The 25,043-nt window shown below is 38.7% G+C and overlaps 1 protein-coding gene across 5 annotated transcripts in view; it reads right to left on the bottom strand.

The window, feature by feature from the left end:
- Positions 1 to 982: 982 nt before the first annotated feature.
- The window catches only part of PIWIL2 (piwi like RNA-mediated gene silencing 2), a 75,847-nt gene continuing 51,786 nt past the window's right edge, over positions 983 to 25,043 (bottom strand). For all 5 annotated transcript variants that reach the window (XM_027600759.1, XM_027600760.1, XM_027600761.1 and 2 more), the window contains 3 exons: positions 4,499 to 4,752; positions 3,946 to 4,053; positions 983 to 2,831 (listed from right to left, as the gene is read on the bottom strand). In XM_027600759.1, coding sequence (XP_027456560.1) covers positions 2,675 to 2,831; positions 3,946 to 4,053; positions 4,499 to 4,752 — 519 coding nt within the window. In that variant the 3' untranslated portion in view covers positions 983 to 2,674. The remainder of the gene's footprint in view (positions 2,832 to 3,945; positions 4,054 to 4,498; positions 4,753 to 25,043) is intronic.

The raw sequence follows: 25,043 nt of genomic DNA on the forward strand, positions 1-25,043 counted from the left end.
ACTCCCCCTGCTTGTGTTCCCTCTCTCCCTATGTCTCTCTCTGTCAAATAAATAAATAAAATCTTAAAAAATAAAAAAATAAATAAAAAGCTGCTTCCTTTTTCACACCATTCAACAAAAGGTTGCCCTGTAACATCGTACAGAAATTAGGTTCTGTCTAGGGGTGCCTAGATGGTTCAGTCAGCAGAGCATGAGAATCTTGATCTTAGGGTCATGAATTCAAGCCCCACTTTGGGCATAGAGCCCACTTTTATTTATTTATTTGAGCCTACTTAAGAAAAATTAGGTTCTATCTAGAATGAGTTCAGAGGCGCCTGGGTGGCTCAGTTGGTTGAGTGTCTGCTTTCAGCTCAGGTCATGATCCTGGAATCCTGGAATCAAGCCCCACATTGGCTCCCTGCTCAGCGGGGAGTCTGCTTTTCCCTCTGCCTCCCCCCACCCGCTTGTGCTCTCTCTCTAATAAATAAATAAAATCTAAAAAAAAAAGAATGAGTTCAAGAAGCACTGCACCATTTCAAAATGGAGTTTCTAAATAAATACAAAGAGATGTAGTGGTGAAGCAAGCAGCCAGCGTGCTTTGGGCGTGCTTTGGGAAGGTATTTTTAAGGGTTACAGAAAGAAGGGCAAGCATTATTAGAAAAAGGGGAAGGGAGAGGCCACACTTGGAGCTGGCTACAAAGGTAATAGAAACTGATGGGAAATGGGAAAAGAGATTTGAAACACACACACACACACACACACACACACACACACACACACACGCACGCACGGAGACACATCCCTCAGTTGCCCCTAGAAGACTGTTAGTGACTTTACCAAGAAATCTTACTAGCAGGTCACAGTGAAATTACCTTGCTACTAACACTGGAGATGCATCTTCATACTGAATAATAAACTAATAATTCTAACAAGTGTTGCAGCTCTAGGAAGGAAAAGAACTATATCAATATATCAACAGCACTATTTCAAACACAAATTCACATTTATACAAATTTGTTTTTATTTATTTCCTACCCCACAGCCCAATCATTTCACATTAAGACTGAAAAACAATGCAAGAAAACAGGAATAAAAAGTGAAGAAATTTTTGTATTATATTCAAGCATTTGTCTTTTCTGATTATATAAGTGAAAATGAGTATTAGGAAATCCAACTTCAAAAGAGAAATTCAAAACTCAAAATGCTTCCAAAGAGAATCAGAAAGCTGATCAGTTAAGCCAGAGACCAGTGATCCAATTTGTTTTAAATTCCAGGTCTTAGCCTTACCCTATGTCCCGCACTCCAAATGAAACCACAAGTGCACTTAAGGACTATCAACACTCAAAAGTTCTTCAACAGAACTTTGAAGCAGAGGCTGGGCACCACAACAAACTGAAAACTTGCTTGGTTTTCTTCTTCTAAGGAGTTTTTTAAGCTAAAGTTTCTCTTCTCACACACTGTCATATAAAATGGGAATTTCTGCTTTGTCCTCTCCATGCCATCACACCAAAAAATAAATAAATACAAATTTGAAAGGGGTAAATAAAACTGGCTTTTAAAACCAGTTAAAGCAAGTTAAAGCTGAATTAACCCCAAAAGGGTTAGAAGATTTTAAAACAGGGAAAAATAAACACAAAAAAACCCCACAGGCCGAGTGACAACTTTCTAAGCTGAAATGGTCTGGACTTTGGCAGGAGTGTCATGTTTTCCAAAGTTGACTTCTGGAAATCTTAAGCTGGATTCAGAAAAATTCCTAACAAAATGAGCCAAGAGCCAGGAATAGGTTATTGAGCAAGGGAAATGAGTGATTCCATTTACAAACACATCAACGAAAAGAAGGCCACACATCCGAGAGAAAGGTTTAAGAAAGACTCACACTCTGTCATGAACCTTCTTAGCTGTTGAATTTCACCATGTTCTGATACTTAATTTAAAAACTGAAACTTATTAAAGTTCGGGGGTGAGGGGTGTAGAAAAATCAATATGGGACACTGTAAAGCAACTAAAACATACAGAAAAAAACTTTATCCAGCCTCTCTCAGGAGACCAAGGAATGGCTAAAGGCCCCTTTCGAAAGCTTCAAAGCCAACTCATGTCACAGGTGTCACAAACTCAATCCGCAGACAAGATTAGGTCAGAAGGGCCTGACGACGCCACCAGCTGGTTTTACTACATGCCTTTCACACTTGCCAGCAATAGCAGTATCTTGAAAAACTTTGCCTCACAGGCCTTTTTATTACCTTTCTCTGTTGCCCCAATAAAGTAACTCTCTACTTTAAGAAACGTGGAATGATTCATTCATTATCACCTCTGGCGCCAGAAATGGGAACTGCTTAGTAAGCAGAACTTCTAAGGTGTAATTGCTGCTTCTGCAGGTCTCCACAGCACATTGGGCTGTGGAGGCTCTTCCAGGTTCCCCTGTATTCACCTCTCCATCTATGCAGGAGCAGTACTGCCTCCACTTGGTCTACAAAGACCAGAAGGCAATTTCCAGCTGATATTTAGAATGGAACTTATTTCTTGGTGCTATCAGGTATAACAGAGAAAAAAAAAGAAGAAAAGATATCTTATTCTACTGGGTCGGTGAAAAAACCCACCAACACAAAAACCCCTCCCACCCCTGTTGCTCCCGCAGGAGTCGCAGCTGAGTTCAGAACGCTAACCTCCCGAACCAGCCCACATCCTGGTGGTCCAGTCACAGGAAGAACAGGTTCTCGCACAGCTGGATGGCTGGTTCATGATGCAAGATTTGTCCTGACAGGAAAGCGAGCTTGTGGGCGTACTTGCAAGGAGCTGGAACTCTGATGGTGCCAGGCCAATTCCAGTACATGTGGCACAGTTTGAAAGTCAACCTGTAGGCCAAGAAGAACATACGATCTGTATGACTCTCCACCTTCAATCTGGGACATGATTATGTACAAATGGGTGTATGACACACAGCATACTTTTCAAAAAACTGGGGGACTGAGAAATACATGATGCAACTTTTGGGAATCATTATTTCTAAGTGGATTTCCTTTCCACTATTTGTAAGTCAAGAGGACATGGGTAACATGGGTAAATCCCCTCACTTTAGGTGCCCCCGTTTTTAGATCCAAACAAGGTGGGGCACCTGGGTGGCTCCATCAGTTAAGCGTCTGCCTTCAGCTCAGGTCATGATCCCAGGGTCCTGGGACTAAGTCTTGCATCAGGCTCCTTGCTGAGCAGGGAGCCAGCTTCTCCTCTGCCTGTTGCTCCCCCTGTTCGTGCTCTCTCCCCCCAACCCTCTCTGACAAATAAATAAATAAATCTTAAAAAAAAAAAAAAAGAAACAAGGTAAACAAGAGTTTGTTTTTTTTTTCTCAAGAAGAGGCTGCAGAAGGGTAAGTACTCCAGCAAAGTACTGATATAATCTGAGCCCAAGGACATTGGGTCTCAAAACGCACTGTGTATCATAATCACCCAGGGTAGTTTTTAAAATAAGAATGCCTCCAAAAACTAATGATGTAATATATGGTGATTAACATAACAATAAAAAAATAAAAAAAAATAAGAATGCCTTACATTGCTTGGGGGTAAAGCCTGGGCATCACTATTTTTTTAAAGCTCTTCAAATAGGGGTGCCTGGGTGGCTCAATTGTTAAGCATCTGCTTTCAGCTCAGGTCATGATCCCAGAGTCCTGGAATGGAGCCCCACGTCATCGTCATCGTTGGGCTCCCTGCTCAGCGGGAGGCCTGCTTCTCCCTCTCCCACCCCCACCCCCGCTTGTGTTCCCTCTCTCGCTGTGTCTCTGTCAAATAAATAAATAAAATCTTAAAAAAAATAATAAAAGCTCTCCAAATAATTTTAATGTGCACAAGAAATACCAACCACTCTCCAAAAAGATACCATTATCATGAAAGACAAGAAGAAACTCAAAGGGTAAATTTAGCAAGCTGGCCAGAATTACAAGACAGAAAGAGTAAATTATCTATCAGTCAGCTCACCTCTGCATGTGATCAGGGCTCAGGTTTGCAGTGTTGAGAACACAGACGTAATGGGTAGGAATGCCACAACCCTGCCGTACATGATGAGCAAGAAGGTAAAAGTCCACCCTAGGAATGAAAAAGTACAAAGGAATGATATGGCCAGATCTGGCGAAAGAGAGCTGGAAAAGATCTTGGTGATGATTTTGGCTCCTCCACCTAAGGCTCAGAGAGGTCAAATGACTGGATCAAGGACACAGACCACCATGATTACAGCTCAGGTTTCCAGACTCAACAGGCTATTTAAGAGTGGTAGTATGAACTACCGAAACTGTATGCAGAAGGTTTAAAAAGTATGCACAACCTTAGGAAAAGAATGTGCATTCAATATTTTATACTTAAGAGGTAAAAGCTTTATTGTTTTCTTTTTAATCCTTTTGAAAATATTTTATAACAGCAAATCTCTGAGGATTCCATTCCACATCTCTCTAGGCAACCTCCCCATTCCAATACCCAGGGAACAGATAACTCCTCCAACCTATTCTTGTTGAAATATAATGTTTTCCCCACTTACCACTCACAGCTTGTTATGGTATGATCTACCACAGTCCCAGGGGAGGGAGTCACAAAGTGTTCAGTAGCAGCCAGGTACAGATTGGTGCTGATTTTCTTCTGAACTACAAATACTACCATCTTGGGCTGATAATTCTCAAAAGCTTCAAAACACTTCTGTAGCTGAGGAATCTCATAGTTGGCAACCGTCTTTAGTTGGCCATCAGACACTCCATCACGGTACACCACGATCTTCTCTGGGAGACAGTGGTTCACCTGCAACAGACACCCTGCTGAGGTGAACTGTGGGGTCTGGGGTTAATGACCGCAAGCAGAGAGAGGCTCACTCAGTACACAGCCTGGAGATGTGGCAGCAGATCCTTCTGACAGGGGGGACCAAACCCACCATGTCAGAAGGGAAGGGGGGAGAGCTTCTAGTCATTTCTAGACTTCCTCAGGGTAGTAAAACAGACCTGGTACAGCAAAGGTGTTGTAAAATATGAAAGCAAAAATAAGCCAGTGATGAGTCACATACTATGGCACATACTCAAAGTTAAAAGGAATGGTAGGAAAATTAGGGGGTGAATCAATCTTCCTATGTTTTGGATTTAACATGAATTACTGTCTAGGCAAAGAACAAGGTAAACTGTTAGAAAAATTCTATGACTGCACATTCTACAGATCTACCATCTTCATATTTTTATGTATAAGCAACATCCAAAGTTGCTAATTAGTGAAAGGGTCCTTTACCTTTACCAAGGACCCTTTACTATATTATCCTACAATCAGGTATAATGTGAAATATTTTTGCTTTAACTAAGTAATTAATTAGCAAAAAGTATAATGTGAAACATTTTTGTTTTTAACTAATAATTAGCAAAAAATTAGCAAAAAACTGATTGAATCAGTTTGAAGAATAATGTTTCCCATTTAGAGAATTATGTTCTAGCTGGGTTTGATTTTGGTGGTTCAAGAGAATAAGCTGTTCTTTTTTAAACTAGAAGTTCCCTGAAAAGTACTTTAGTTTGGTTCACAGTAAGTGGCAGTTTGATTCTAATTGCGTGGCATGGGTTATTCACAATTCCCCTCAAAAACCTAAATTATTACTGAATTAAATACACACACACTATACATTCTTATTTTTTTTTACACTATTCATTCTTTATACATTATTCTTTTTAAGTTTCAATTCAAAGAATACTTTTTAAACATAATCATTTAGAATATTTCTGGAGTTCAAGTTCAGAACTTAAAATATTTTATAAATATCCCTTTTTTTCTAAAACACCTCAAGTGTTCCATTTACTAATGTGTACTGATCTTCACAGTCCAAAACTGACATTATTACTCCAGTTTGTACTACATTTTTTTGTGTTGTCTTTGGCTCTCCAGCATCTATTCTACCCTTTTTGGTAAGAACATTTAGTTTTCTTTTACCTCCAACAGGATAAGTCTGGTAGGACTATTAATCCAGGTGCCTTCCCCTCATCCAAAGTTTTTCAGCACTTTTGATCTATGTGGCTAGATAATTCTGTTTTGCAGGGGCTGACACTATAGGATATTTAGCATTCCTGGCCTCTACCCACTAGATGCCAGCAGCAATTGATCCTAGTTATAGCTAAAAATGCCTCTAGACATTGCCCACTGGGAGGATATAACTGCCCCCAGCTGAGAACCACTGTACTAACCAAAGGACATAAAGATGACTCAAGTCATGCCAACATAATGTTCCTCCTTGCTCTGACTCGTGAGCAGAGAATGAAACTCACTTGGATTTTGGTAGTGTCTCTTTAGGTCCTTGCTTCTGGAACTTTAGGAGCTACCCTGACTCCTGTCCATTTCCCAGCTTGATGCTAAACCTTCTCACCAATCCTGAGACTCTCCATACTTTTATCAACTAATTCCCATTTTGCTAAAGTTAACACATTTCTGTGACTTCTCAAAGACAAATAACCTGTTAAAAGGTGGATACCACAGGTACTGAGATCAGGAAGAAACTCTCAATTCACAGATTAGGAAACAGAGGAAGGACACTGGATTGGGATCAGGAGATCTGGGACTGAGTCTGACTCTGCTGTTCCTTGGCTATGATCTTGAACACTGTTTCCTCAGTTGAAAAGTGGAGATCAACGACCACCTTACCTTCTTGTCAGGGTTGTTAAGAGGGATAAAGTAAAAAACATATACAGTTGACTCTTGAACAATATGAGTTTGAACTGTGTGGGTGCACTTAAATACATTAATTTTTTCAATACAGTACAATACTTTAAGTGCATTTTCTCTTCCTTATGATTTTAACATTTTCTTCTCCCTAGCTTACTTTGTTGTAAGAATACAGTATGTGATACATTTAACATACAAAAGATGTGTTAAGTCTACTGTTTATATTATTGGTAAGGCTTCTGGTCAATGGCAGGCTATTAGTAAAGTTTTTTTAATTATTATTATGTTAATCACCATACATCATTAGTTGTTGATGTAGTGTTCCATGATTCATTGTTTGCGTATGACACCAGTGCTCCATTCAATACGTGCCCTCTTTAATACCCATCACCAGACTAACCCATCCCCCCCCTCCCCTCTAGAACCCTTAGTTTGTTTCTCAGAGTCCATAGTCTCTCATGGTTCGTCTAGTAGTTAAGTTTTTGAGAAGTCAAAAGTTATACACTGATTTTTGACTGAGTGTGGGGGGGGGCCCCTAACCCTTGTTATTCAATAGCTAACTACATTTATCTTTAAAAGCTGTTGAGAACAAGCTAGTATATGTGCTGCCGAAGCGAGCACTGTTGAGAACGAGCTAGATCAAGGAATACAGATATTCTGAAGCACAGAGAAGGGACATAATGAGATCAATGGAGTGAAAAATAGAAACAAATTCATCTGAAGTATTCACTGATATCACCTCTTTCTTTAAAATTTGCTAACCAACCAGTGCGTGTGAGATACTACATACTTGGCCCTATATAAGCTGCCAGTAGAAGTGAAACACATGATTCCTGTTAACAAGGAACTTAAAAATCTTTTATCTTTAAAGATTTTATTTATTTATTTGACAGAGAGAGACACAGCGAGAGAGGAAATACAAGCAGGGGGAGTGGGAGAGGGAGAAGCAGGCTTCCCACTGAGCAGGGAGTCCGTCGTGGGGCTCGACCCCAGGACCCTGGGATCATGACCTGAGCCGAAGGCAGACGCCTAATGACTGAGCCACCCAGGCACCCCAAGGAGCTTAAAAATCTAATAATAGTTAACAGTGGCAACTTTTCTAGGTCATCTAATCCAGTCTCATTTCATAAATGATGGTTATGGTCTAGACAGGGGTCAGGACATAAGACAAATCACAACATTTTTTATAAAGATTTTACTTATTTGTCAGAGAGAGAGAGCATAAGCGGGGGGGAGGGGCAAAGGGAGAGGGAGAAGCAGGCTTCCGGCTGAGCAGGGAGCCCAATGAGGGGTTTGATCCCAGCATCCCAGGATCATGATCTGAGCCAAAGGCAGATGCTTAACCGATAGAGCCACCCAGGTACCCTGACAAATCACAATATTGAAACATAAACGTTAAATGTATATTATTAAACCACTCCAGTAAAAGAGTAAATACACTAAATAAATTAATGAGTACCCCGAAAGCAGGACTATGTTTGTTTGACTTGGTATTGCTAGCGCTGAGTATAATGACAAGGATCAAGTAGAAAAATCAGTATCTAATGAAAGTCTGAAATGTTTTTAGTTATGTCTCCATTCATTCATAGAACACTCAAAGCCACTAAATACAAGCAGTTGTGCTAGTCTCAGAAAATTAAAAAATTACTTTGATACAATCCAAATATTCATGGAACCCAAATTAAAACTGGGGAGACAGACACATAAAGTAAATGCTAGTGATAAATTATAAATAACATTATAAAGGTATAAGCAAAACACTGTAAGAACAGAAAAGTATAAGACGTTTGTCATCTGGCGGGAGAAATGAATGTTATGCCTCAGGAAAAGGTGTAATGAAAGATCAGCAGACAATTCGTGCAGGAAAGAAGGGTAATAGGATTCCAAGTAGAACACAAGCAAAGGCCTAGATTACAGCTGGAGAAGGGGTGAGAAAACAACTAGAGACCACTATATGATCAGTCACACATTTGAAAAACTACTCTGGCAACCATCTAAAAAACAGATCGGGGCCCTGGGCGGCTCAGTCGGTTAAGCATCTGCCTCCGGCTCAGGTCATGATCCTGGAGTCCTGGGATCGAGCCCTGAGTCAGGCCCTGTGTCAGGCCCTGTGCTCAGCAAGGAGCCTGCTTCTCCCTCTCCCTCTATTCCTCCCCCACTCGTGTTATCTATTGCTATCTCTCTCTCTCAAATAAATAAATCTTTTTAAAAATTTTAAGAAATAGGGCGCCTGGGTGGCTCAGTTGGTTAAGCGACTGCCTTCAGCTCAGGTCATGATCCTGGAGTCCCGGGATCGAGTCCCGCATCGGGCTCCTTGCTCAGCAGGGAGTCTGCTTCTCCCTCTGACCCTCTTCCCTCTCGTGCTCTCTGTCTCTCATTCTCTCTCTCTCAAATAAATAAATAAAATCTTTAAAAAAAAAACTGTATTAAAAAAAATTTTAAGAAATTAAAAACAAAAAAAAAAGATCAAAGATGATTAAGAATGGGTATTAGGACTAGAACACTTCCAGTTCATAATGTCAGAAAACACCAAAAACCTTCATTCTTATGGTAACACACAAAAACATCAAAATATAAAAATCACACTCCCAGGGGTGCTTGGGTGGCTCTCAGTCAGTTAAGTGTCTGACTCGTGGTTTCGGATCAGGTCATGATCTTGCAGTTGTGGGATTGAGACCCACACTGAGCTCTGTACTCAGCTTGGATTCCTTTGGGTTCTTTCTTTTTTTGCCCCTCCCCCTGCTTGCACGTGTGCATACACTCTCTCCCTCTAAAATTAATTAATTAATTAATTTTAAAAAATCTTAAAAGAGTGAGTGTGGGTAGTAGGAAGAGGAGGCCTGAGGCTGGAGAAATTTTTATCAAAAACAGACCAGACTGATGGAATTCTTGGGAGATGATGGAGGAGGAAGGACAAGGAATTTGTGTCCCCCCACCCAGATAACAAATGCACTTGCAGAGTCCACCTGATACAAACGATTTTTGAACTCCAGAGTTTGCTGAAGGCTTGCAACTTCCTGGGAAGACTTGGACAGCGAAGTGCAGGTTATTTCTATTCTCAGTACAAAATGAGCCCTATCCCCATGCTCACCCACACTGCAGGGCACTATCCTATAAATACTGGGAATCTGTGCTCTGATAGCTGTTTCTGATCACACATGTGCAAACAGGTAGGCAGCCATTCTTGTTACATCTACGTCTCTAGCAAAAATGACTTCCAGAGGATTTAATGATCAAGTGCCATCCTCCCCTGCCCTTCATTTTGCTCTTTCTCCTCTTTTGGGGGTCAGACACTGAAACTAGACATTCAAAAACAACTGAGTATATGTAAATAATCAGGAAGTGAAAATGCATGCTAGGACAGAGAAAAGCTCACAAAGGAACTTAGAAGACCTTATGTCCCAGCACAGTCCTAACCTAAAACAATAAAAAAAGAAAAAAAAGAAAAGAAAACTAACCCAAAACAGCAAAGCCCTAAGAAGGGGAAGAATCTGACTTCCAAAGTTACAATGTTATTAGATTCAAATGCCCAGTTTTCAACAAAACTCACAAGGCAAACAAAGAAACAGGAAAGTATGGCCCAAAGGAAAACATTAAATCAACAGAAACTGTTGCTAACAAAGACCTCATGGCAGTTATACTGACCAAAGACCTTAAAACAATTGTTTTAAAGATGCTCAAAGGGTGCCTGGGTGGCTCAGTCAGTTAAGCGACTGCCTTCGGCTCAGGTCATGATCCTGGAGTCCCGGGATCGAGTCCCGCATCGGGCTCCCCGCTCGGTGGGGAGTCTGCTTCTCCCTCCGATCCTCCCCCCCCATGTGCTCTCTCTCTCTCTCAAATAAATAAATAAAAATCTTTAAAATAAAAAAAAAAGATGCTCAAAGAACCAAAGGGCGATGTGGACAAAGTAAACAAAAGTGGAAATATTAATGAAGAGAACATCTGAAATGTAACCAAAAATAACTTCTAGAGTTGAAAAGTACAATAAGTGAAATGAAAATTCCCTAGACGGATTCAAATGCAGATCTGAACAGGCAGAAGAAAACCAGCAAACTTGGTGACTGTATAATGGATATTATTGAGACTGAGAAACAGAAATAAAAAAGACTGAAGAGAACAGTGCCTAAGGGACCTATATGACACCACCCAGTGGACCAACAGATGTATCATAGGACTCCCAGGAGAAGAGAGAAAGGGGAACAGAGAATATCTGAAGAAATAATGGCTGAAAACTTCCTAAATCTGATGAAAGACATGAATATAAACATTCTTCTTGAATGCTCAATGACCTCCAAGTAAGATGAATTTAAAGAGAACCACACTGACACACATAATCAAATCTTCAAAAGCTGAAAGATAAAGTCTTAAAAACAAGATAGAAACAAATCACATCACATGCAAGAAATGCTCAGTAAGATTATCAGCAGACTGTTCATCAGAAACTCTGGAGACCAGAATGTAGTGGGCTGATATATTCAAAGTACTAAAAGAAAAACTGTCACTAAAAACTTAGACCAGCAAATTATTTCTTCAAAAGTAAGAAATTAAGACATTCCCAGATAAACAAAAGCTGAAAGAGTTTCTTGCCAAGAGACATGCGATGCAAGAAATGCTCAAGGGAGTCCTATAGGATGAAATAAAAGAATACCTTACAGTAATGTGTAGCCATGTGAAGAAATAAAGATTTCAATATAGATTAAGTATTATTGTAACGATGGTTGGTACTACATTTTAAAATTTTCTACATGATTTAAAAGACTAGTAAATTAAAAAAAAAGTATTAGTCTAAAACCTAGTATTGTTTACCTTTGGTTTGTAACTCTAAATCTTGTTTTTTTTTTTTTCAAAATTTAAAGACAAATGTATTTAAAAGGATTATCAGTCTAAGTTTTGGGGCACATATTTATTTGTAAATAAAGACACATGTATTTTTTTACATCAAATGTCAAAATATATAATAAATTTTAGATACATTTTATATATATCTATACTTATATATAGATATAAAGAGGTAGAGATGGACCTGTAAAGGAGCAGAGTTTGTATGTTATTGAAGTTAAACTACAATACATTCAAATTAGAGTGTTAGAACTTTAGGATGTTACATGTAATCCCCATGTTAACCACATAGAAAATAGCTACTGAACACACAAAAAAGGAAATGAGAGTGCCCCCAACAAAATCAACCCAAGGAGGTCCACACCAAGACAATGAATAAACCTATTAGCTGATTTTTCAGCAGAAACACTGCAAACCAGAAGAGAGTAACATGAGATATTCAAAGTACTGAAAGGAAAAAACCTCCATCCAAGAATACTCTATCCAGCAAGGTTATCCTTCAAAATAGGAGAGATAAAGAGTTTCATAGACAAACAAAACTTAAAGAAGTTCATCACCATTAGACCAGCCTTATAAGAAACAATAAAGGAAATTCTTTCCTTTACCTGAGTGAATAGAAAAGGTTATAACAGGATTAAGGAAATTATGAAAGGAAAAAATTTCAAAGATAAATGCAAAAATATAACAAAAGTAGTAGATTAATCACTTATAAAACCTGTATGGAGGTTAAAGCACAAAAGCAATAAATCAATTATACCTATAAAAATCAGCCAAGGGAGTCACAAAATAAAAGAATGTAAAGTAAGACATCCTATACATCCACTGTGGTTGGTGGAGGGAAATAATTTATTGCTCTTAGAATGAGTTCAAACTTAAGCAACCCATAAGATGTTATATATAAACCTAAAAACAACCACAAATCAAAAACCTGTAATAGATACACAAAAAATAAAGAACATGGAATCCAGGCATATCACTGAAGAAGGCCATCAAAGCGTAAGGGAAAAGAGCAAGAGAAGGAAGGAACAGAGAACTATAAGAACAACTGTAAAACAAGTAGGGGCACCTGGGTGGCTCAGTTGGTTTCAGCTGAGGTCATGATCTCAGGGTGGTGAGATCAGGCCCTGTTGCACTCCACACTCGGCACAAGAGTCCACTTGAGATTCTCTTCCTCTCCCTCTCTTTCCCCTTCTGCTCCTCCCCACCATTTGCATACATGCATGTGTGCACACCCTCTTATAAATAAATAGATAGATAAATAAATAAATAAATAAAATATTTAAAACACAACCATAAAATAAGTAACAAATGTTAGGAGTATATACCTATGAATAATTATTTATTTTTATTTTTTTTTTAAGATTTTATTTATTTATTTGACAGAGGCACAGCGAGAGAGGGAACACAAGCAGGGGGAGTGGGAGAGGGAGAAGCAGGCTTCCTGCGGAGCAGGGAGCCCGATGCGGGGCTCGATCCCAGGACCCTGGGATCATGACCTGAGCCGAAGGCAGACGCTTAATGACTGAGCCACCCAGGTGCCCCTCAATAATTACTTTAAATTTAAATGGACTAAATGCTCTCATAAAAAGACATAGTGTTACTGAATGGATAAAAAAGCAAGACATATGTATATGCTGCCTACAAGAGAATCACTTCAGACCCAAAGATACATGCAGACTGAAAACGAAGGGATGGAGAAGCATTTATTAGGCAAATGGAATTAAAAAAAAAAAAACGGAGCAGCAATACTTATTAGACAAAACAGACCTTAAAAGACTGTAACAAGAGACAAAGGACACTACATAATGATAAAGGGAACAATCCAACAAGAGGATATAACCATCGTAAATAGTTATGCACCCAACATGGGAGCACCTAAATACATAAAGCAACTATTAACAGACATAAAGGAAAAAGTTGACAGTAATACAATAATAGCAGGGGACTGGAAAGACATTCCATGCTCATGGTTGGAAGAACAAATATCGTTAAAAGGTCTATATTATCCAAAGAAATGTATACATTTAGCATAATCCCTATCAAAATACCAACAGCATTATTCACAGAGCCATAATAATCCTGAAAAATTGTACGGAACCACAATGGACCCTGAATAGCCAAAGACACCTTGAAAAAGAAAAGCAAAGCTAGAGGCATCACAATTCCAGACTATTACAAACTAGTTATCAGAACAGTATGGTATAGGCACAAAAACAGACACATAGATCAATAGAACAGAATAGAAAACCCAGAAATAAACCCACAATTATATAGTCAATTAATCCTTGACAAAGCAGGAAAGAATATCCAATGGGAAAAGGACAGTCTCTTCAACAAATGGTGTTGGGAAAACTGGACAGCAACATGCAAGATAAAGAAACTAGACCACTTTCTTACACCATACACAAAAATAAACTCAAAATGGATTAAAGACCTAAATAGGTCTTAGACCATAAAAATCCTAGAACACATGCAGTAGTATCTCCGACATCAACCATAGCAACATTTTTCTAGATATGTCTCCTGACACAAAGGAAACAAAAGCAGAAGTAAACTATTGGGACTACATCAAAATAAAAAGCTCTGCACGGTGAAGGAACAATCAACAAAACTGAACAGCAACCTATGAAATGGGAGGGAATATTTGCAAATGACATATCCAATAAAGATTATCCAAATATATAAAGAACTTATAAAACTCAACACCTCAAAATAATCCAATTAAAAATGGGCAGAATATATGAACAGACATTTTTCCAAAGAAGACATCCAGATGGCTGGGGTGCCTGGGTGGCTCAGCTGGTTTAAACGTCTGCCTTTGGCTTGGGTCATGACCCCAGAGTTGTGGGATCGAGCCCCATGTCGGGCTCCCTGCTCAGCGGTCTGCCTGCCACTCCCCCTGCTTGTGCTCTGTCTCTCTCAAATAAATAAAATCCAAAAAAAAAAAAAAAAAGACATACAAATGGCTAACAAACCCATGAAAAGATGCTCAACATCACTCATCATCAGGGAAATGCAAATCAAAACTACAATGAAATATTACCTCACACCCGTCAGACTGACTAAAATCAACAACACAAGAAACAGATGTTGGCGAAGAGGTGGAGAAAAAGAAACCCTTGTACACTGTTTGGTGCGGATGCAAACTGGTGCAGCCACTGCAGAGAACAGTATGGAGGTTCCTCAAAAAGTTAAAAATGGAACTACCCTACAATCCAGCAATTGCACTACTGGGTATTTACCCAAAGAATACAAAAACACGGGGCACCTGGGTGGCTCAGTCGTTAAGCGTCTACCTTTGGCTCAGGTCATGATCCCAGGGTCCTGGGATCGAGTCCCACATCAGGCTCCAGCCCCACATCGGGCTCCCTGCTCGGCGGGAAGCCTGCTTCTCCCTCTCCCACTCCTCCGCTTGTGTTCCTGCTCTCGCTAACTCTCTCTCTCTCTCTGTCAAATAAATAAATAAAATCTTAAAAAAAATTTTTTTCTTTAAAAAAAATACAAAAACAGCAATTCAAAGGAATACATGCACCCCTATGTTTATAGCAACATTATTTACAATAGCCAAGATACAGAAGCAGCCCAAGTGTCCATCAATTGATGAATGGATAAAGAAGATGGTGAGATAAAGAAATTTGTATTAAATTTTTTAACATCAGCCATAGGAACATTTTTTCTTTATAGGTGTCTTCAGGCAAGGGAAACAAAAGCAAAGTTAAACTACTGCAACTAGAGCAAAATAAAAAGCCTTTGCACAGTGAGGGAAACCATCAACAAAAAAAGACAACCTACTGGATGGGAGAAGGTATTTGCAAATGATATATCCAATAAGGGGTTAATATCCAAAATATATAAAGAACTCATAAAAACCATAAAAAAGCCCAAAAAACAGATCATCCAGTTAAAAAAATGGGCAGATGGGGGCACCTGGCTGGCTCAGCTGGTAGAGCATGCAACTCTTGATTTCAAGATCATGAGTTCAAGCCCCACATTAGGCATGGAACCAACTTAAAATTTGAAAAAAAAAAAGAAAAAAAGAAAATGGGCAAAGGACCTGAATAGACATTTTTTCCAAGAAAGACATACAGATGGCCAACAGACACATGAAATGATGCTCAACATCACTATTCATCAAGAAATGCAAATCAAAGCCACAATGAAATATCACCTTACACCAGTCAGAATAGCTAAAATCAAAAACACAAGAAATAACAAGTGTTGGTAAGGATGTTCTCCACATCTAAGAAGGAACCCTCATGCACTATTGGTGGGAATACAAAGTGGTGCAGCTGCTGTGGAAAACAGTATGGAGGTTCCTCAAAAAAATTAAAAATAAAATTACCATATGATCCAGTAACTGCACTACTGAGTATTTATACAAAGAAAGCAAAAACACTAATTTGAAAAGATATAAGGATGCTTATGTTTATGGAAGCATTATTTACAATAACCAAGATACAGAAGCAATCCAAGTGTCCACTGACAGATTAATAAAGAAAATGTGGTGTGTACACACACACACACACACACACACACACACAACTGGAATATTACTCAGCCACAAAAACAGATCTTGCCATTTGCAACAACACGGATAGACCTAGATAGTATTATGCTAAGTGAAGTAAGTCAGTCAGAGAAAGACAAATACTTTTTAATTTCACTCATATGTGGAATTTAAGAAGCCAATGGACAAAGAAAAAAGGAGACAAACAAAAAAACAGACACTTAAATACATAGAACAAATTGGTGGTTGCCAAAGGGAAGGGGGGTGGGGAAGATGAGTGAAATAGAAAAAGGGGCTTAAGAGTATACTTACTTTGATGCACAATGCATGATGTATAGGATTCTTGAATCATTGTGTTAATTATACAATTTAAAAAAGGAAATGAGAAAGGAATTTAACCATTTTACTACAAAAAAATGAACTAAACAAAAAGATAGTAATACAGTAAATGGAGGACAAAAAAAGCTGTAAGTAGCATATACAGAAAACAAACAGGACAGAATTTCTCCCCTAATTAGTAATTACTTTAAATGTAAATGGATTAAGCTTTCCAATCACAAAAATAGAGACTGACAGAATAGATTAAAAACACTTGACCCATCTATATGTTACCTACAAGAGTCACTTTAGATCCAAAAACACATATAGATTGAATGCGAAAGAATGGAAAATGATATTCTGTGCAAATAGTAATGAAAAGAAACTGGGGGTGGGGGAGACCAGTTTTTTTAACTGGCTCAGTCAGTTAAGCATCCAACTCGATATAGGCTCAGGTCATGATCTCAGTGTTGTGAGATCAAGTCCTGCATCAGGCTCTGTGTTGAGTGTGGACCTACTTAAGATTCTTTTTCTCCGTCTCCCTCAGTCCCTCGCTGCCTTACCCCCCCAAAAAAGAAAGAGACTAGAGATGTCTATAGTAACATCAGACAAAATAGACTTGAGATCAGAAAGTTACAAGAGACAAAGAACATTATACATTAAAAAAGGTTCCAAAACTGCAAGATGATGTAACAATTATAAACATTTATACAGCTGATAACAGAGAATCAAAATATATGACAGAATTGAAGGGAGAATTAGCAAAATGCAAATCAAAAGTACAATAATATATCACCTCACATTCACTAGGATGGCTAATATAAATATACATACACATACACACACACAGAAAACGAAAATAAGTATTGGCAAGATTGTGGAGCCACTGGAATCCTTGCACACAGCAGGATTATTAAATGATACAGCTGCTGTGGAATACAGTATGGCAGTTCTTCAAAAAATAAGACTCACCATATGATCGACCAATTCCATTTCTGGATATATACCCTAAAGATTGAATACAGGGTCTCGAAGAGATGTTTGTACACTCGTGTTCACTGCAGTATTATTCACAATAGCTAAAGTGCAGAAGCAACCTAAGTGTCCACAGATGAATACATAATCATAATGTAGTGTATATATATATATATATATATATATATATATATATATATACAATGGAATATTATCCAGTCTTAAAAAGGAAAATTCTGCAATACAACATGGACGAACTTTAAGAACATTATGCTAAGTGAAATAAATCAGTCACAAAAAGACAAATACTATATGATTCCACTTATGTGAGGTATTTAGTCAAAATCAATAGAGAGTAGAATGGTGGTTGCTCAGGGGCTGGGGAAAGAGAAGAATGGAGATTTATTGTTTAATGTGTGCAGGGTTTCAGTTTTTACAAGATGAAAAGAATTATGGAGATTGTGGTAGTGATAACTGCACATTACAAATGCATTTAAAACCATGAACTGTATTAATCAAAAATGGTTAAGATGGTAAATTTTATATGTATTTTACTCAATTAAAAAAACTGGGAAAAAAAAAAAAAAGAAGAGGCCAGGCAAACTATGGGCAATTGTGGGTGCAGGAAGGGCAGGCTAATGTCTGGAAAATCCCTCCAAATATTAACCACTTGCTGGAGTTATTAGCACTCCACCCTAATCTCTTCCCAATTCTGCTGAGAAAAGAGAAGTGAAGGTGGAATTGAAAAGCAGAAAGAACCCATATTCACATATTCTACAGCTGCCTGAAACTCTTCACTCTAAAGGCAAAAGTTAAATACCAGTCGAAACTGGCCTAGGCCTATGTAGTCATAGCCATAGTCAGGACCACATCAGCAGCAACAAGGGTTGATCAGAGCAGAGTTCCAGCTTCTTAAGCTCAGGCCAAATAACTGATGAACTTAACATGTGGTGATTACTCATCATGAAAGATAAAGCTGAGGCAAGTGTCAAGAATGTAGCTTGTTTTTGATTTTCACACTTGAGTAGAAGGAAACACTGGCACTCAAACTCAAAACACTAGGTTTCAGTGGCCCCTGACACACCAAAGTAGAGAGGCCAAGCAGATAGTTGGAGATAAGTCTACAAGCTCAGATGAACAGTCTTGACTGAGTGGGTGTCCTCTGGGGTCCCATCTTTCCCTACCAGCAGTCTCTGGAACATTCTAGGGAGTCCATAAAGTAAAAAAATATTTTTATACTACTACTACCACTACTACATTACCTGTTATTTTCTCTGTAATTCTCTCATAAATACACACTAGAATTTTCCAGATAGTAAATGACACCACAAAAGACTAAATGTAAAATATTTACTTGCATTTTTCTAACTCAAACATTAAAGCCATTTGCAAAAATGTAAAACAATGGCTCTCCTCTCACTAAACATTTTGGAAGTAGTTATCTTTAATTAAAAATGTTGTTACTGGGGCATCTGGTTGGCGCAGTTAGTAGAGCATGCAACTCTTGATCTCAGGGTCATGAGTTCAAGTCCCATGCTGGGCGTAAAGCTTACTTAAAAAATAAATAAAATAAAAACAAAAATTTTATGTTATTAACATGTACTGAGTTTATACTTTTCTTATCCTATTTTTTACTATAGTTGACATAGGAGATTAGTTTCAGCTGTACAACATAATTATTTCATATTTATACATATTGCAAAATCATCACCAAAATCCATCTAGTTAACATCCATCACCACATATAATTACAATATTTTTTCTTTTAAGATCTTTTAAGATCTACCATTAGCAACTTTCAAATATACAACATATGGTATTATTAACTACAGTTGCCAAGGTATACATTACATCCCCATGACTTATATAATTCTAAAATTGGAAGTTTGTACCTTTTGACCCCCTTTAACCATTTTGTCCACTCTCTTCACTCCCCACCTCTGACAACTACCAATTTGTTCTCTATGAACTTTTTTTTTTTTTTTTAAGATGACACATATAGGGGAGGCTGGATGGCTCAGTCGGTTAAGCTTCAAGCCCCATGTTGGGCTCTGTGCTCAGCAGGGAGTCTGCTTGAAGATTCTCCCCCTCTACCCCTCCCCCCACTTGTGTGCATGCACTGTCTCTCAAATAAATATATCTTTAAAAATAGATGACACATATGAATAAACTCATATGGTATTTGTCTTCCCCCGACTTATTTCACTTAGCACAATGCCCTCAAGGTTCATCCATGCTGTTGCAAATGGGAAGATTTCATTCTTTTTTTATGGCTGAGTAATATTCCATTGTAATATACATACCACTATTTCTGTATTCATCCACTGATGGGTAATTAGGTTGTTTCCTTATCTTGGCTACTACAAATAATGCAGCAGATACCATTTTAAGTTAGTGTTTTCATTTTTCTGAATCATACGGTAGTTCTATTTTTAATTTTTTGAGGAACCTTCACACTGTTTTCCACAGTGGCTGCACCAATTTACATTCCCACCAACAGTGTAAGAGGGTTCCCTTCTCTCCATATCCTTACTAGCACTCCTTTCTTATTGTTATTTTAAATTCAAAACCATAAAACATTTCCTCAGTTTTAACTCTGAATATGGTAAATATAGATAGAAATATACCACTTAAATAAAAACTCACTATTATTTAAAAATGTAAAGGGTTCCTTAGACCAAAAATTTGAGAATGGCTGGACTAAAGATATAAATCTAAATACAGACATTAAATAAAACCATGGATGAGCTTAAAGCTTGCCTGTGAGACTTCAGGTGGTGGACCAGGAATTCTGAGAAACCTGACAACTGAAAAGCTGGACAAAGTACATAAATATTTAGGGGAAGACCTCAGATCCAGGCAACATCAGTGGAAGAATGGGGGCCTAGATAAATGAACCAGGCTTCTGTATCTGTTTTTCCCCTGGCATCAGTTTCTGGTTTTGCTGATACGACGAGGGTACCTACAAGGCTAGAAGGTTTGGAAGTGCTTTTTTTTTTTCCCTTTTTCCTTTTTTGAACAGCTTTATTTGGTTCTAGTTTGCTATACCATAAGGTCACTCTTTTAAAGATTTTTTTTTTTTTATTTGAGAGAGCGAGAATGAGAGAGAGAGAGCACATGAGAGGGGGGAGGGTTGGAGGGAGAAGCAGACTCCCCGCTGAGCGGGGAGCCCGATGCGGGACTCGATTCTGGGACTCCAGGATCATGACCTGAGCCGAAGGCAGTCACTTAACCGACTGAGCCACCCAGGCGCCCAAGGTCACTCTTTTATAAAACTCTAAGGTTTTATATTCATAGAATTTTGCAGTTATCTAATTTTTTAAAAAGATTTTAAAGAACCCTGCTTAAACCCTGTTAAAGAACCCTGCATTCAATCTTTTAAGGATTTTATTTGGGAGAGTGTGCATGCACTGAGCATGGAGCCTGGTGAGGGGCTCCATCCCAGGACCCTAGGATCATGACCTGTACATGGATCATGATGTACTCCCTCTGCCCCTCCCACACGCTCTCTCTCTCTTCTCTCAAATAAATAAAATCTTTTTCTTTCCTTTGAGACAGAGAGAGAATACAAGCAAGGAGGAGGGTCAGAGAGGGAGAAGCAGACTTTCTGCTGAACAGGGAGCCCAATGTGGGGCTCCATCTCAGGACCCTGAGATCATGACCTGAGCCGAAGGCAGACGCTTAACCGAGCCACCCAGGCAGTCCTCAAAGAAATAAAATCTTAAAAAAAAAAAAAAAAAGACTATTTTTAGACCACTTGTAAGTTCACAAAAAAAAACTGAGACAACAATACAGAGTTCCCACATAACCCCTCCCCAACCTACACAGTTTTTCCCCATTACCATATTAGGGTGGTACATTTGTTACAACTTGTTACAATACAAATGAGCAAATACTAACACATTGTTATTAAAGTCATAAATTTTTCTTTTGGACAGCATTTATTTATTAAAGATTTTATTTATTTATTTTACGGAGATAAAGAGCATGCACAAGCAGGGGAAGAAGCAGGCAGAGGGAGAGGGAGAAACAGGGTCCCTCCTCTGTGGGGAGCCTGATGTGGGACTCGATCCCAGGACCCTGGGATCATGACCTGAGCCAAAGGCAGTCGCCCAACCAACTGAGCCACCCAGGCACCCTAAAGTTCATAATTATATTAGGGCTCACACTGTGTTGTATTTTCTTTAGGCTTTGAAAAAATGCATGACATCATGTATCCATCATTACAGTATCATATATAATAGTTTCACAGCCCTAAAAATCCCCTGTGCTCCCCCTATTTATCCTTCCTTTCCTCACACTCCCAAATCTCTGGCAACCACTGATCTCTTTACTGGCCCCATAGTTTTGTCTTTTCCAGAATGTACTATAGTTGGAACCATGCAGTATGTAGTCTTTCAGATTGGCTTTTTTCACTTTGTAATATGTATTTAAAGTTCCTCTACGTCTTTTCAGGAATTGATAGCTCACTTCTTTTTTTGCTGAATAATACTTCATTGTCTGGATGCATCACAAGTTTACTTTTCAATTCACCTACTAAGGGAGATCTTGGTTGCTCCTAAGTTTTGGCAATTGCGGATAAAGCTGCAATGAACAACTCTGTGGAAGTTTTTGCACTGACATTTCAACTCATTTGGGTAAATACTAAGAAGTGCTACTGCTGTATCCTACGGTGAGAGTTAAGTAGGCTCTACGACCAATGTGGGGCCTGAACTCACGACTCGGAGATCAAGAGTCACATGCTCTACCTGACTGAGCCGGTCAGGTGCCTCAAGAGTCTTTTTTGAGGGGGAGGGGTGTGCGCCTGGGTGGCTCAATTGGTTAGGCATCTGGTTTCGGCTCAGGTAATGATCCCAGGGTCCTGGGATCAAGCCCCATGTCAGGCTCCTTGCTCAGCAGGGAGTCTGCTTCTCCCTCTCCCTGTCCCACTCCCCCTGCTTGTGCTCTCTCTCAAATAAGATGTATTTATAGTATATAATAATATATATAATGTATAATCTTATAATAAAATATATTTATTTGAGACAGAGAGCACGCACGCACACATGCACTGAGGGAAGGGTAGAGGGAGAGCAAGAGAGAAAATCTCAAGTGGACTCCATGCTAAGCATTGGGCCCAATGTGGGGCTAGATCCCACAACCCTGAGATTGAGCTGCCCTGAAACCGAGAGTCAGACCTTTAATCACATTGGGCTCTGTGCTGGGAGTGGAGCCTAAAGAAACTGCCAAATTGTCTTCCCTTGAAGTATCTGCACCCTTTTCATTCCTACCAGCAAAGATGAATGAGAGCTCTTATTTCTTCATATCCTCAATTGGCATTTGGTGTCATCTGTGTTTTGGATTTTGGCCATTCTAATAGGAGTGTAATGGTATCTCACTGTTTTAATTTACAATTCCCTAATGTTGTATTTTCATATAGTTATCTGCCATTTTTGTATCTTTTTTTGGTGAGATGTCTGTCAAGTCTTTTTGCCCTTCTTTTAATGAGATTGTCTTCTTGAGTTTTAGGAGTTCTTTGTATATTCTGGATAACGATGCTTTATCAAATAGGTGCTTCGCAAATATTTTCTCCCAGTCTGTAGTTTTCCATTCTCTTAGTATCTTTCACAGAGAAGTTTTTAATTTTTTAAAAAGTTTTGTTTATCGGGCGCCTGGGTGGCTCAGATGGTTAAGCCTCTGCCTTCGGCTCAGGTCATGATCCCAGGATCCTGGGATCAAGTCCCACATTGGGCTCCCTGCTCAGCGGGAAGCCCGCTTCTCCCTCTCCCACTCCCCCTGCTTGTGTTCCCTCTCTCGCTGTCTCTCTCTGTCAAATAAATAAATAAAATCCCTACACCCAAACCGTGAGTTTGGGGGCTCAAACCCACAACCCCAACAAAATCAAGAGTCGCATCCTCTTCCAACTGAGCCAGCTGGGCACCCTGAGAAGTTTTAAATTTTAATTAAGTCCAACTCATCCTTTCTATTATGGATTGTGCTTTTGTATCTAAATAAGTTCTCATCAAAACTCAAGGTCACCTAGATTTTTTTGTTACCTTCCAGTTTACCATTTTGCATTTTAAATATAAACTTGCAGTACCTTTTAAGTTAATTTAAGTAAAGGTATGTGATTCGATTCTTTTTCATGCAGGTGAACAGTTGTTCCAGCACCATTTGTTGAAAAGACTAACCTTTTTCAATTGCGTGTATGTGCTCCTTTATCAAAGATCACTGGACACTATTTGCATAATTCTATTTCTGGGCTCTCTTATTCTGTTTCACTGACATCTATTCTTTTGCGAAGACCACACCACCTGGATTACTGTAGCTTTAAAGCAACACTTCAAGTTGAGAAATGGCAGTCCTCCGACTTTGTTCTTCAGTGTTGTGCAGGTTATCCTGTGTCTTCTGCCTTATGTGTAAACTTTATAGTTTGTCGATCTCCACAAAATAACTTCCTGAGATTTTGATTGGAATTGCATTGGCTCTACAGATCAAGATGGGAAGAACTGACAATGATATTGAGTCTTTCTATCAATGAACATGGAACATCTCTCCATTTACTTATTTTTTATCAGTTTTGCAGTTTTCCTCATGTAGTGTACCAGCTTTGTTAGATTTATACTTTAATATTTCATTTTTTGCTGCTGATATAAATGGTATTTTTAAAATTCAAATTCCAATTGTTCACTGCTGGTACATACGAAAGAAACGGGTTTTTGTATGTTAACCTTTTATCCTGCAACCTTATAATTCTTGCTTATTCCAGATTTTTTAGTTGTTGATTCCATGAGATTTTCTACATAGACAATCATTCTATCTGCAAACACTTTTTTTCCTCATTTCCAATATTTACATATTTTATTTCCTTTTCTTGTCTTTTTGCATTAGTTAGGACTTCAGTATGACGCTGAATAGGAATAGTGAGAGGGGAAATACATGTGCCCAGTATTAGGGGAAAGTATATAGTGTCTCACAATTAAGGATAATGTTAGCTGCAGGGTTTTTGTAGACGTTCTGTATTAAATTTATGAAGTTCTTCCTCCACTGCTAATTTTCTGGGAGTTTTTGTTTTTTAAATCATGATTGGGAACTGAATTTTGTCAAATGCTTTTTCTGCATCTATTGATGTGATATGATTTTTATTCTTTAGCTTGTTGATGAGATGGATTACATTAATATATCTTTAACTGTTGAACCATCCTTGTGTAACTGGAATACACATGGTTGTTGTATTCTTTTCCAAGGGTTGCTATAACAACCAACCACAAATTGAATGGCTTAGAACAGAAATTTATTCTTTCACAGTCCTGGAGGATGGAAGTCCAAAATTTATTCTTTCACAGTCCTGGAGGATGGAAGTCCAAAATTAAGGTATCAGCAGGATCATGTTTCCTCCAAAGGCTCTAGGAAAGAATCCTTCTTTGCCTCTTGTAGCTTCTGGTGGTTGCTGGCAACCCTTGGTGTTTCTTGGCCTCTATATACATCACTCCAATCTCTGCCTACACCTTCACAACAACTCCCCTGTGCTGTGTCTTTGCTTCTTCACATGGCTTTCACCCAAGTCTGTGATCAAATTTCCCTCTTATAAGAATATCACTGATTGGATTACAACCCATCCTAATTCATTCCCTGCATATTAACTTGGCTGCATCTGCAAAGATCCTATTTCCAAATAAGGTCACATTCACAAGTTCCAGGGGGTCATAAATTTGGAAGGGTAATACTGAACTCAGTACAGTTAAGGTATATAATTTTTTAAATACAGTTAGATTTGCTCTGGTAA

Source organism: Zalophus californianus, chromosome 2, assembly GCF_009762305.2.
Source record: "Zalophus californianus isolate mZalCal1 chromosome 2, mZalCal1.pri.v2, whole genome shotgun sequence".
In the NCBI taxonomy this organism is placed as follows: Eukaryota; Metazoa; Chordata; class Mammalia; order Carnivora; family Otariidae; genus Zalophus; species Zalophus californianus.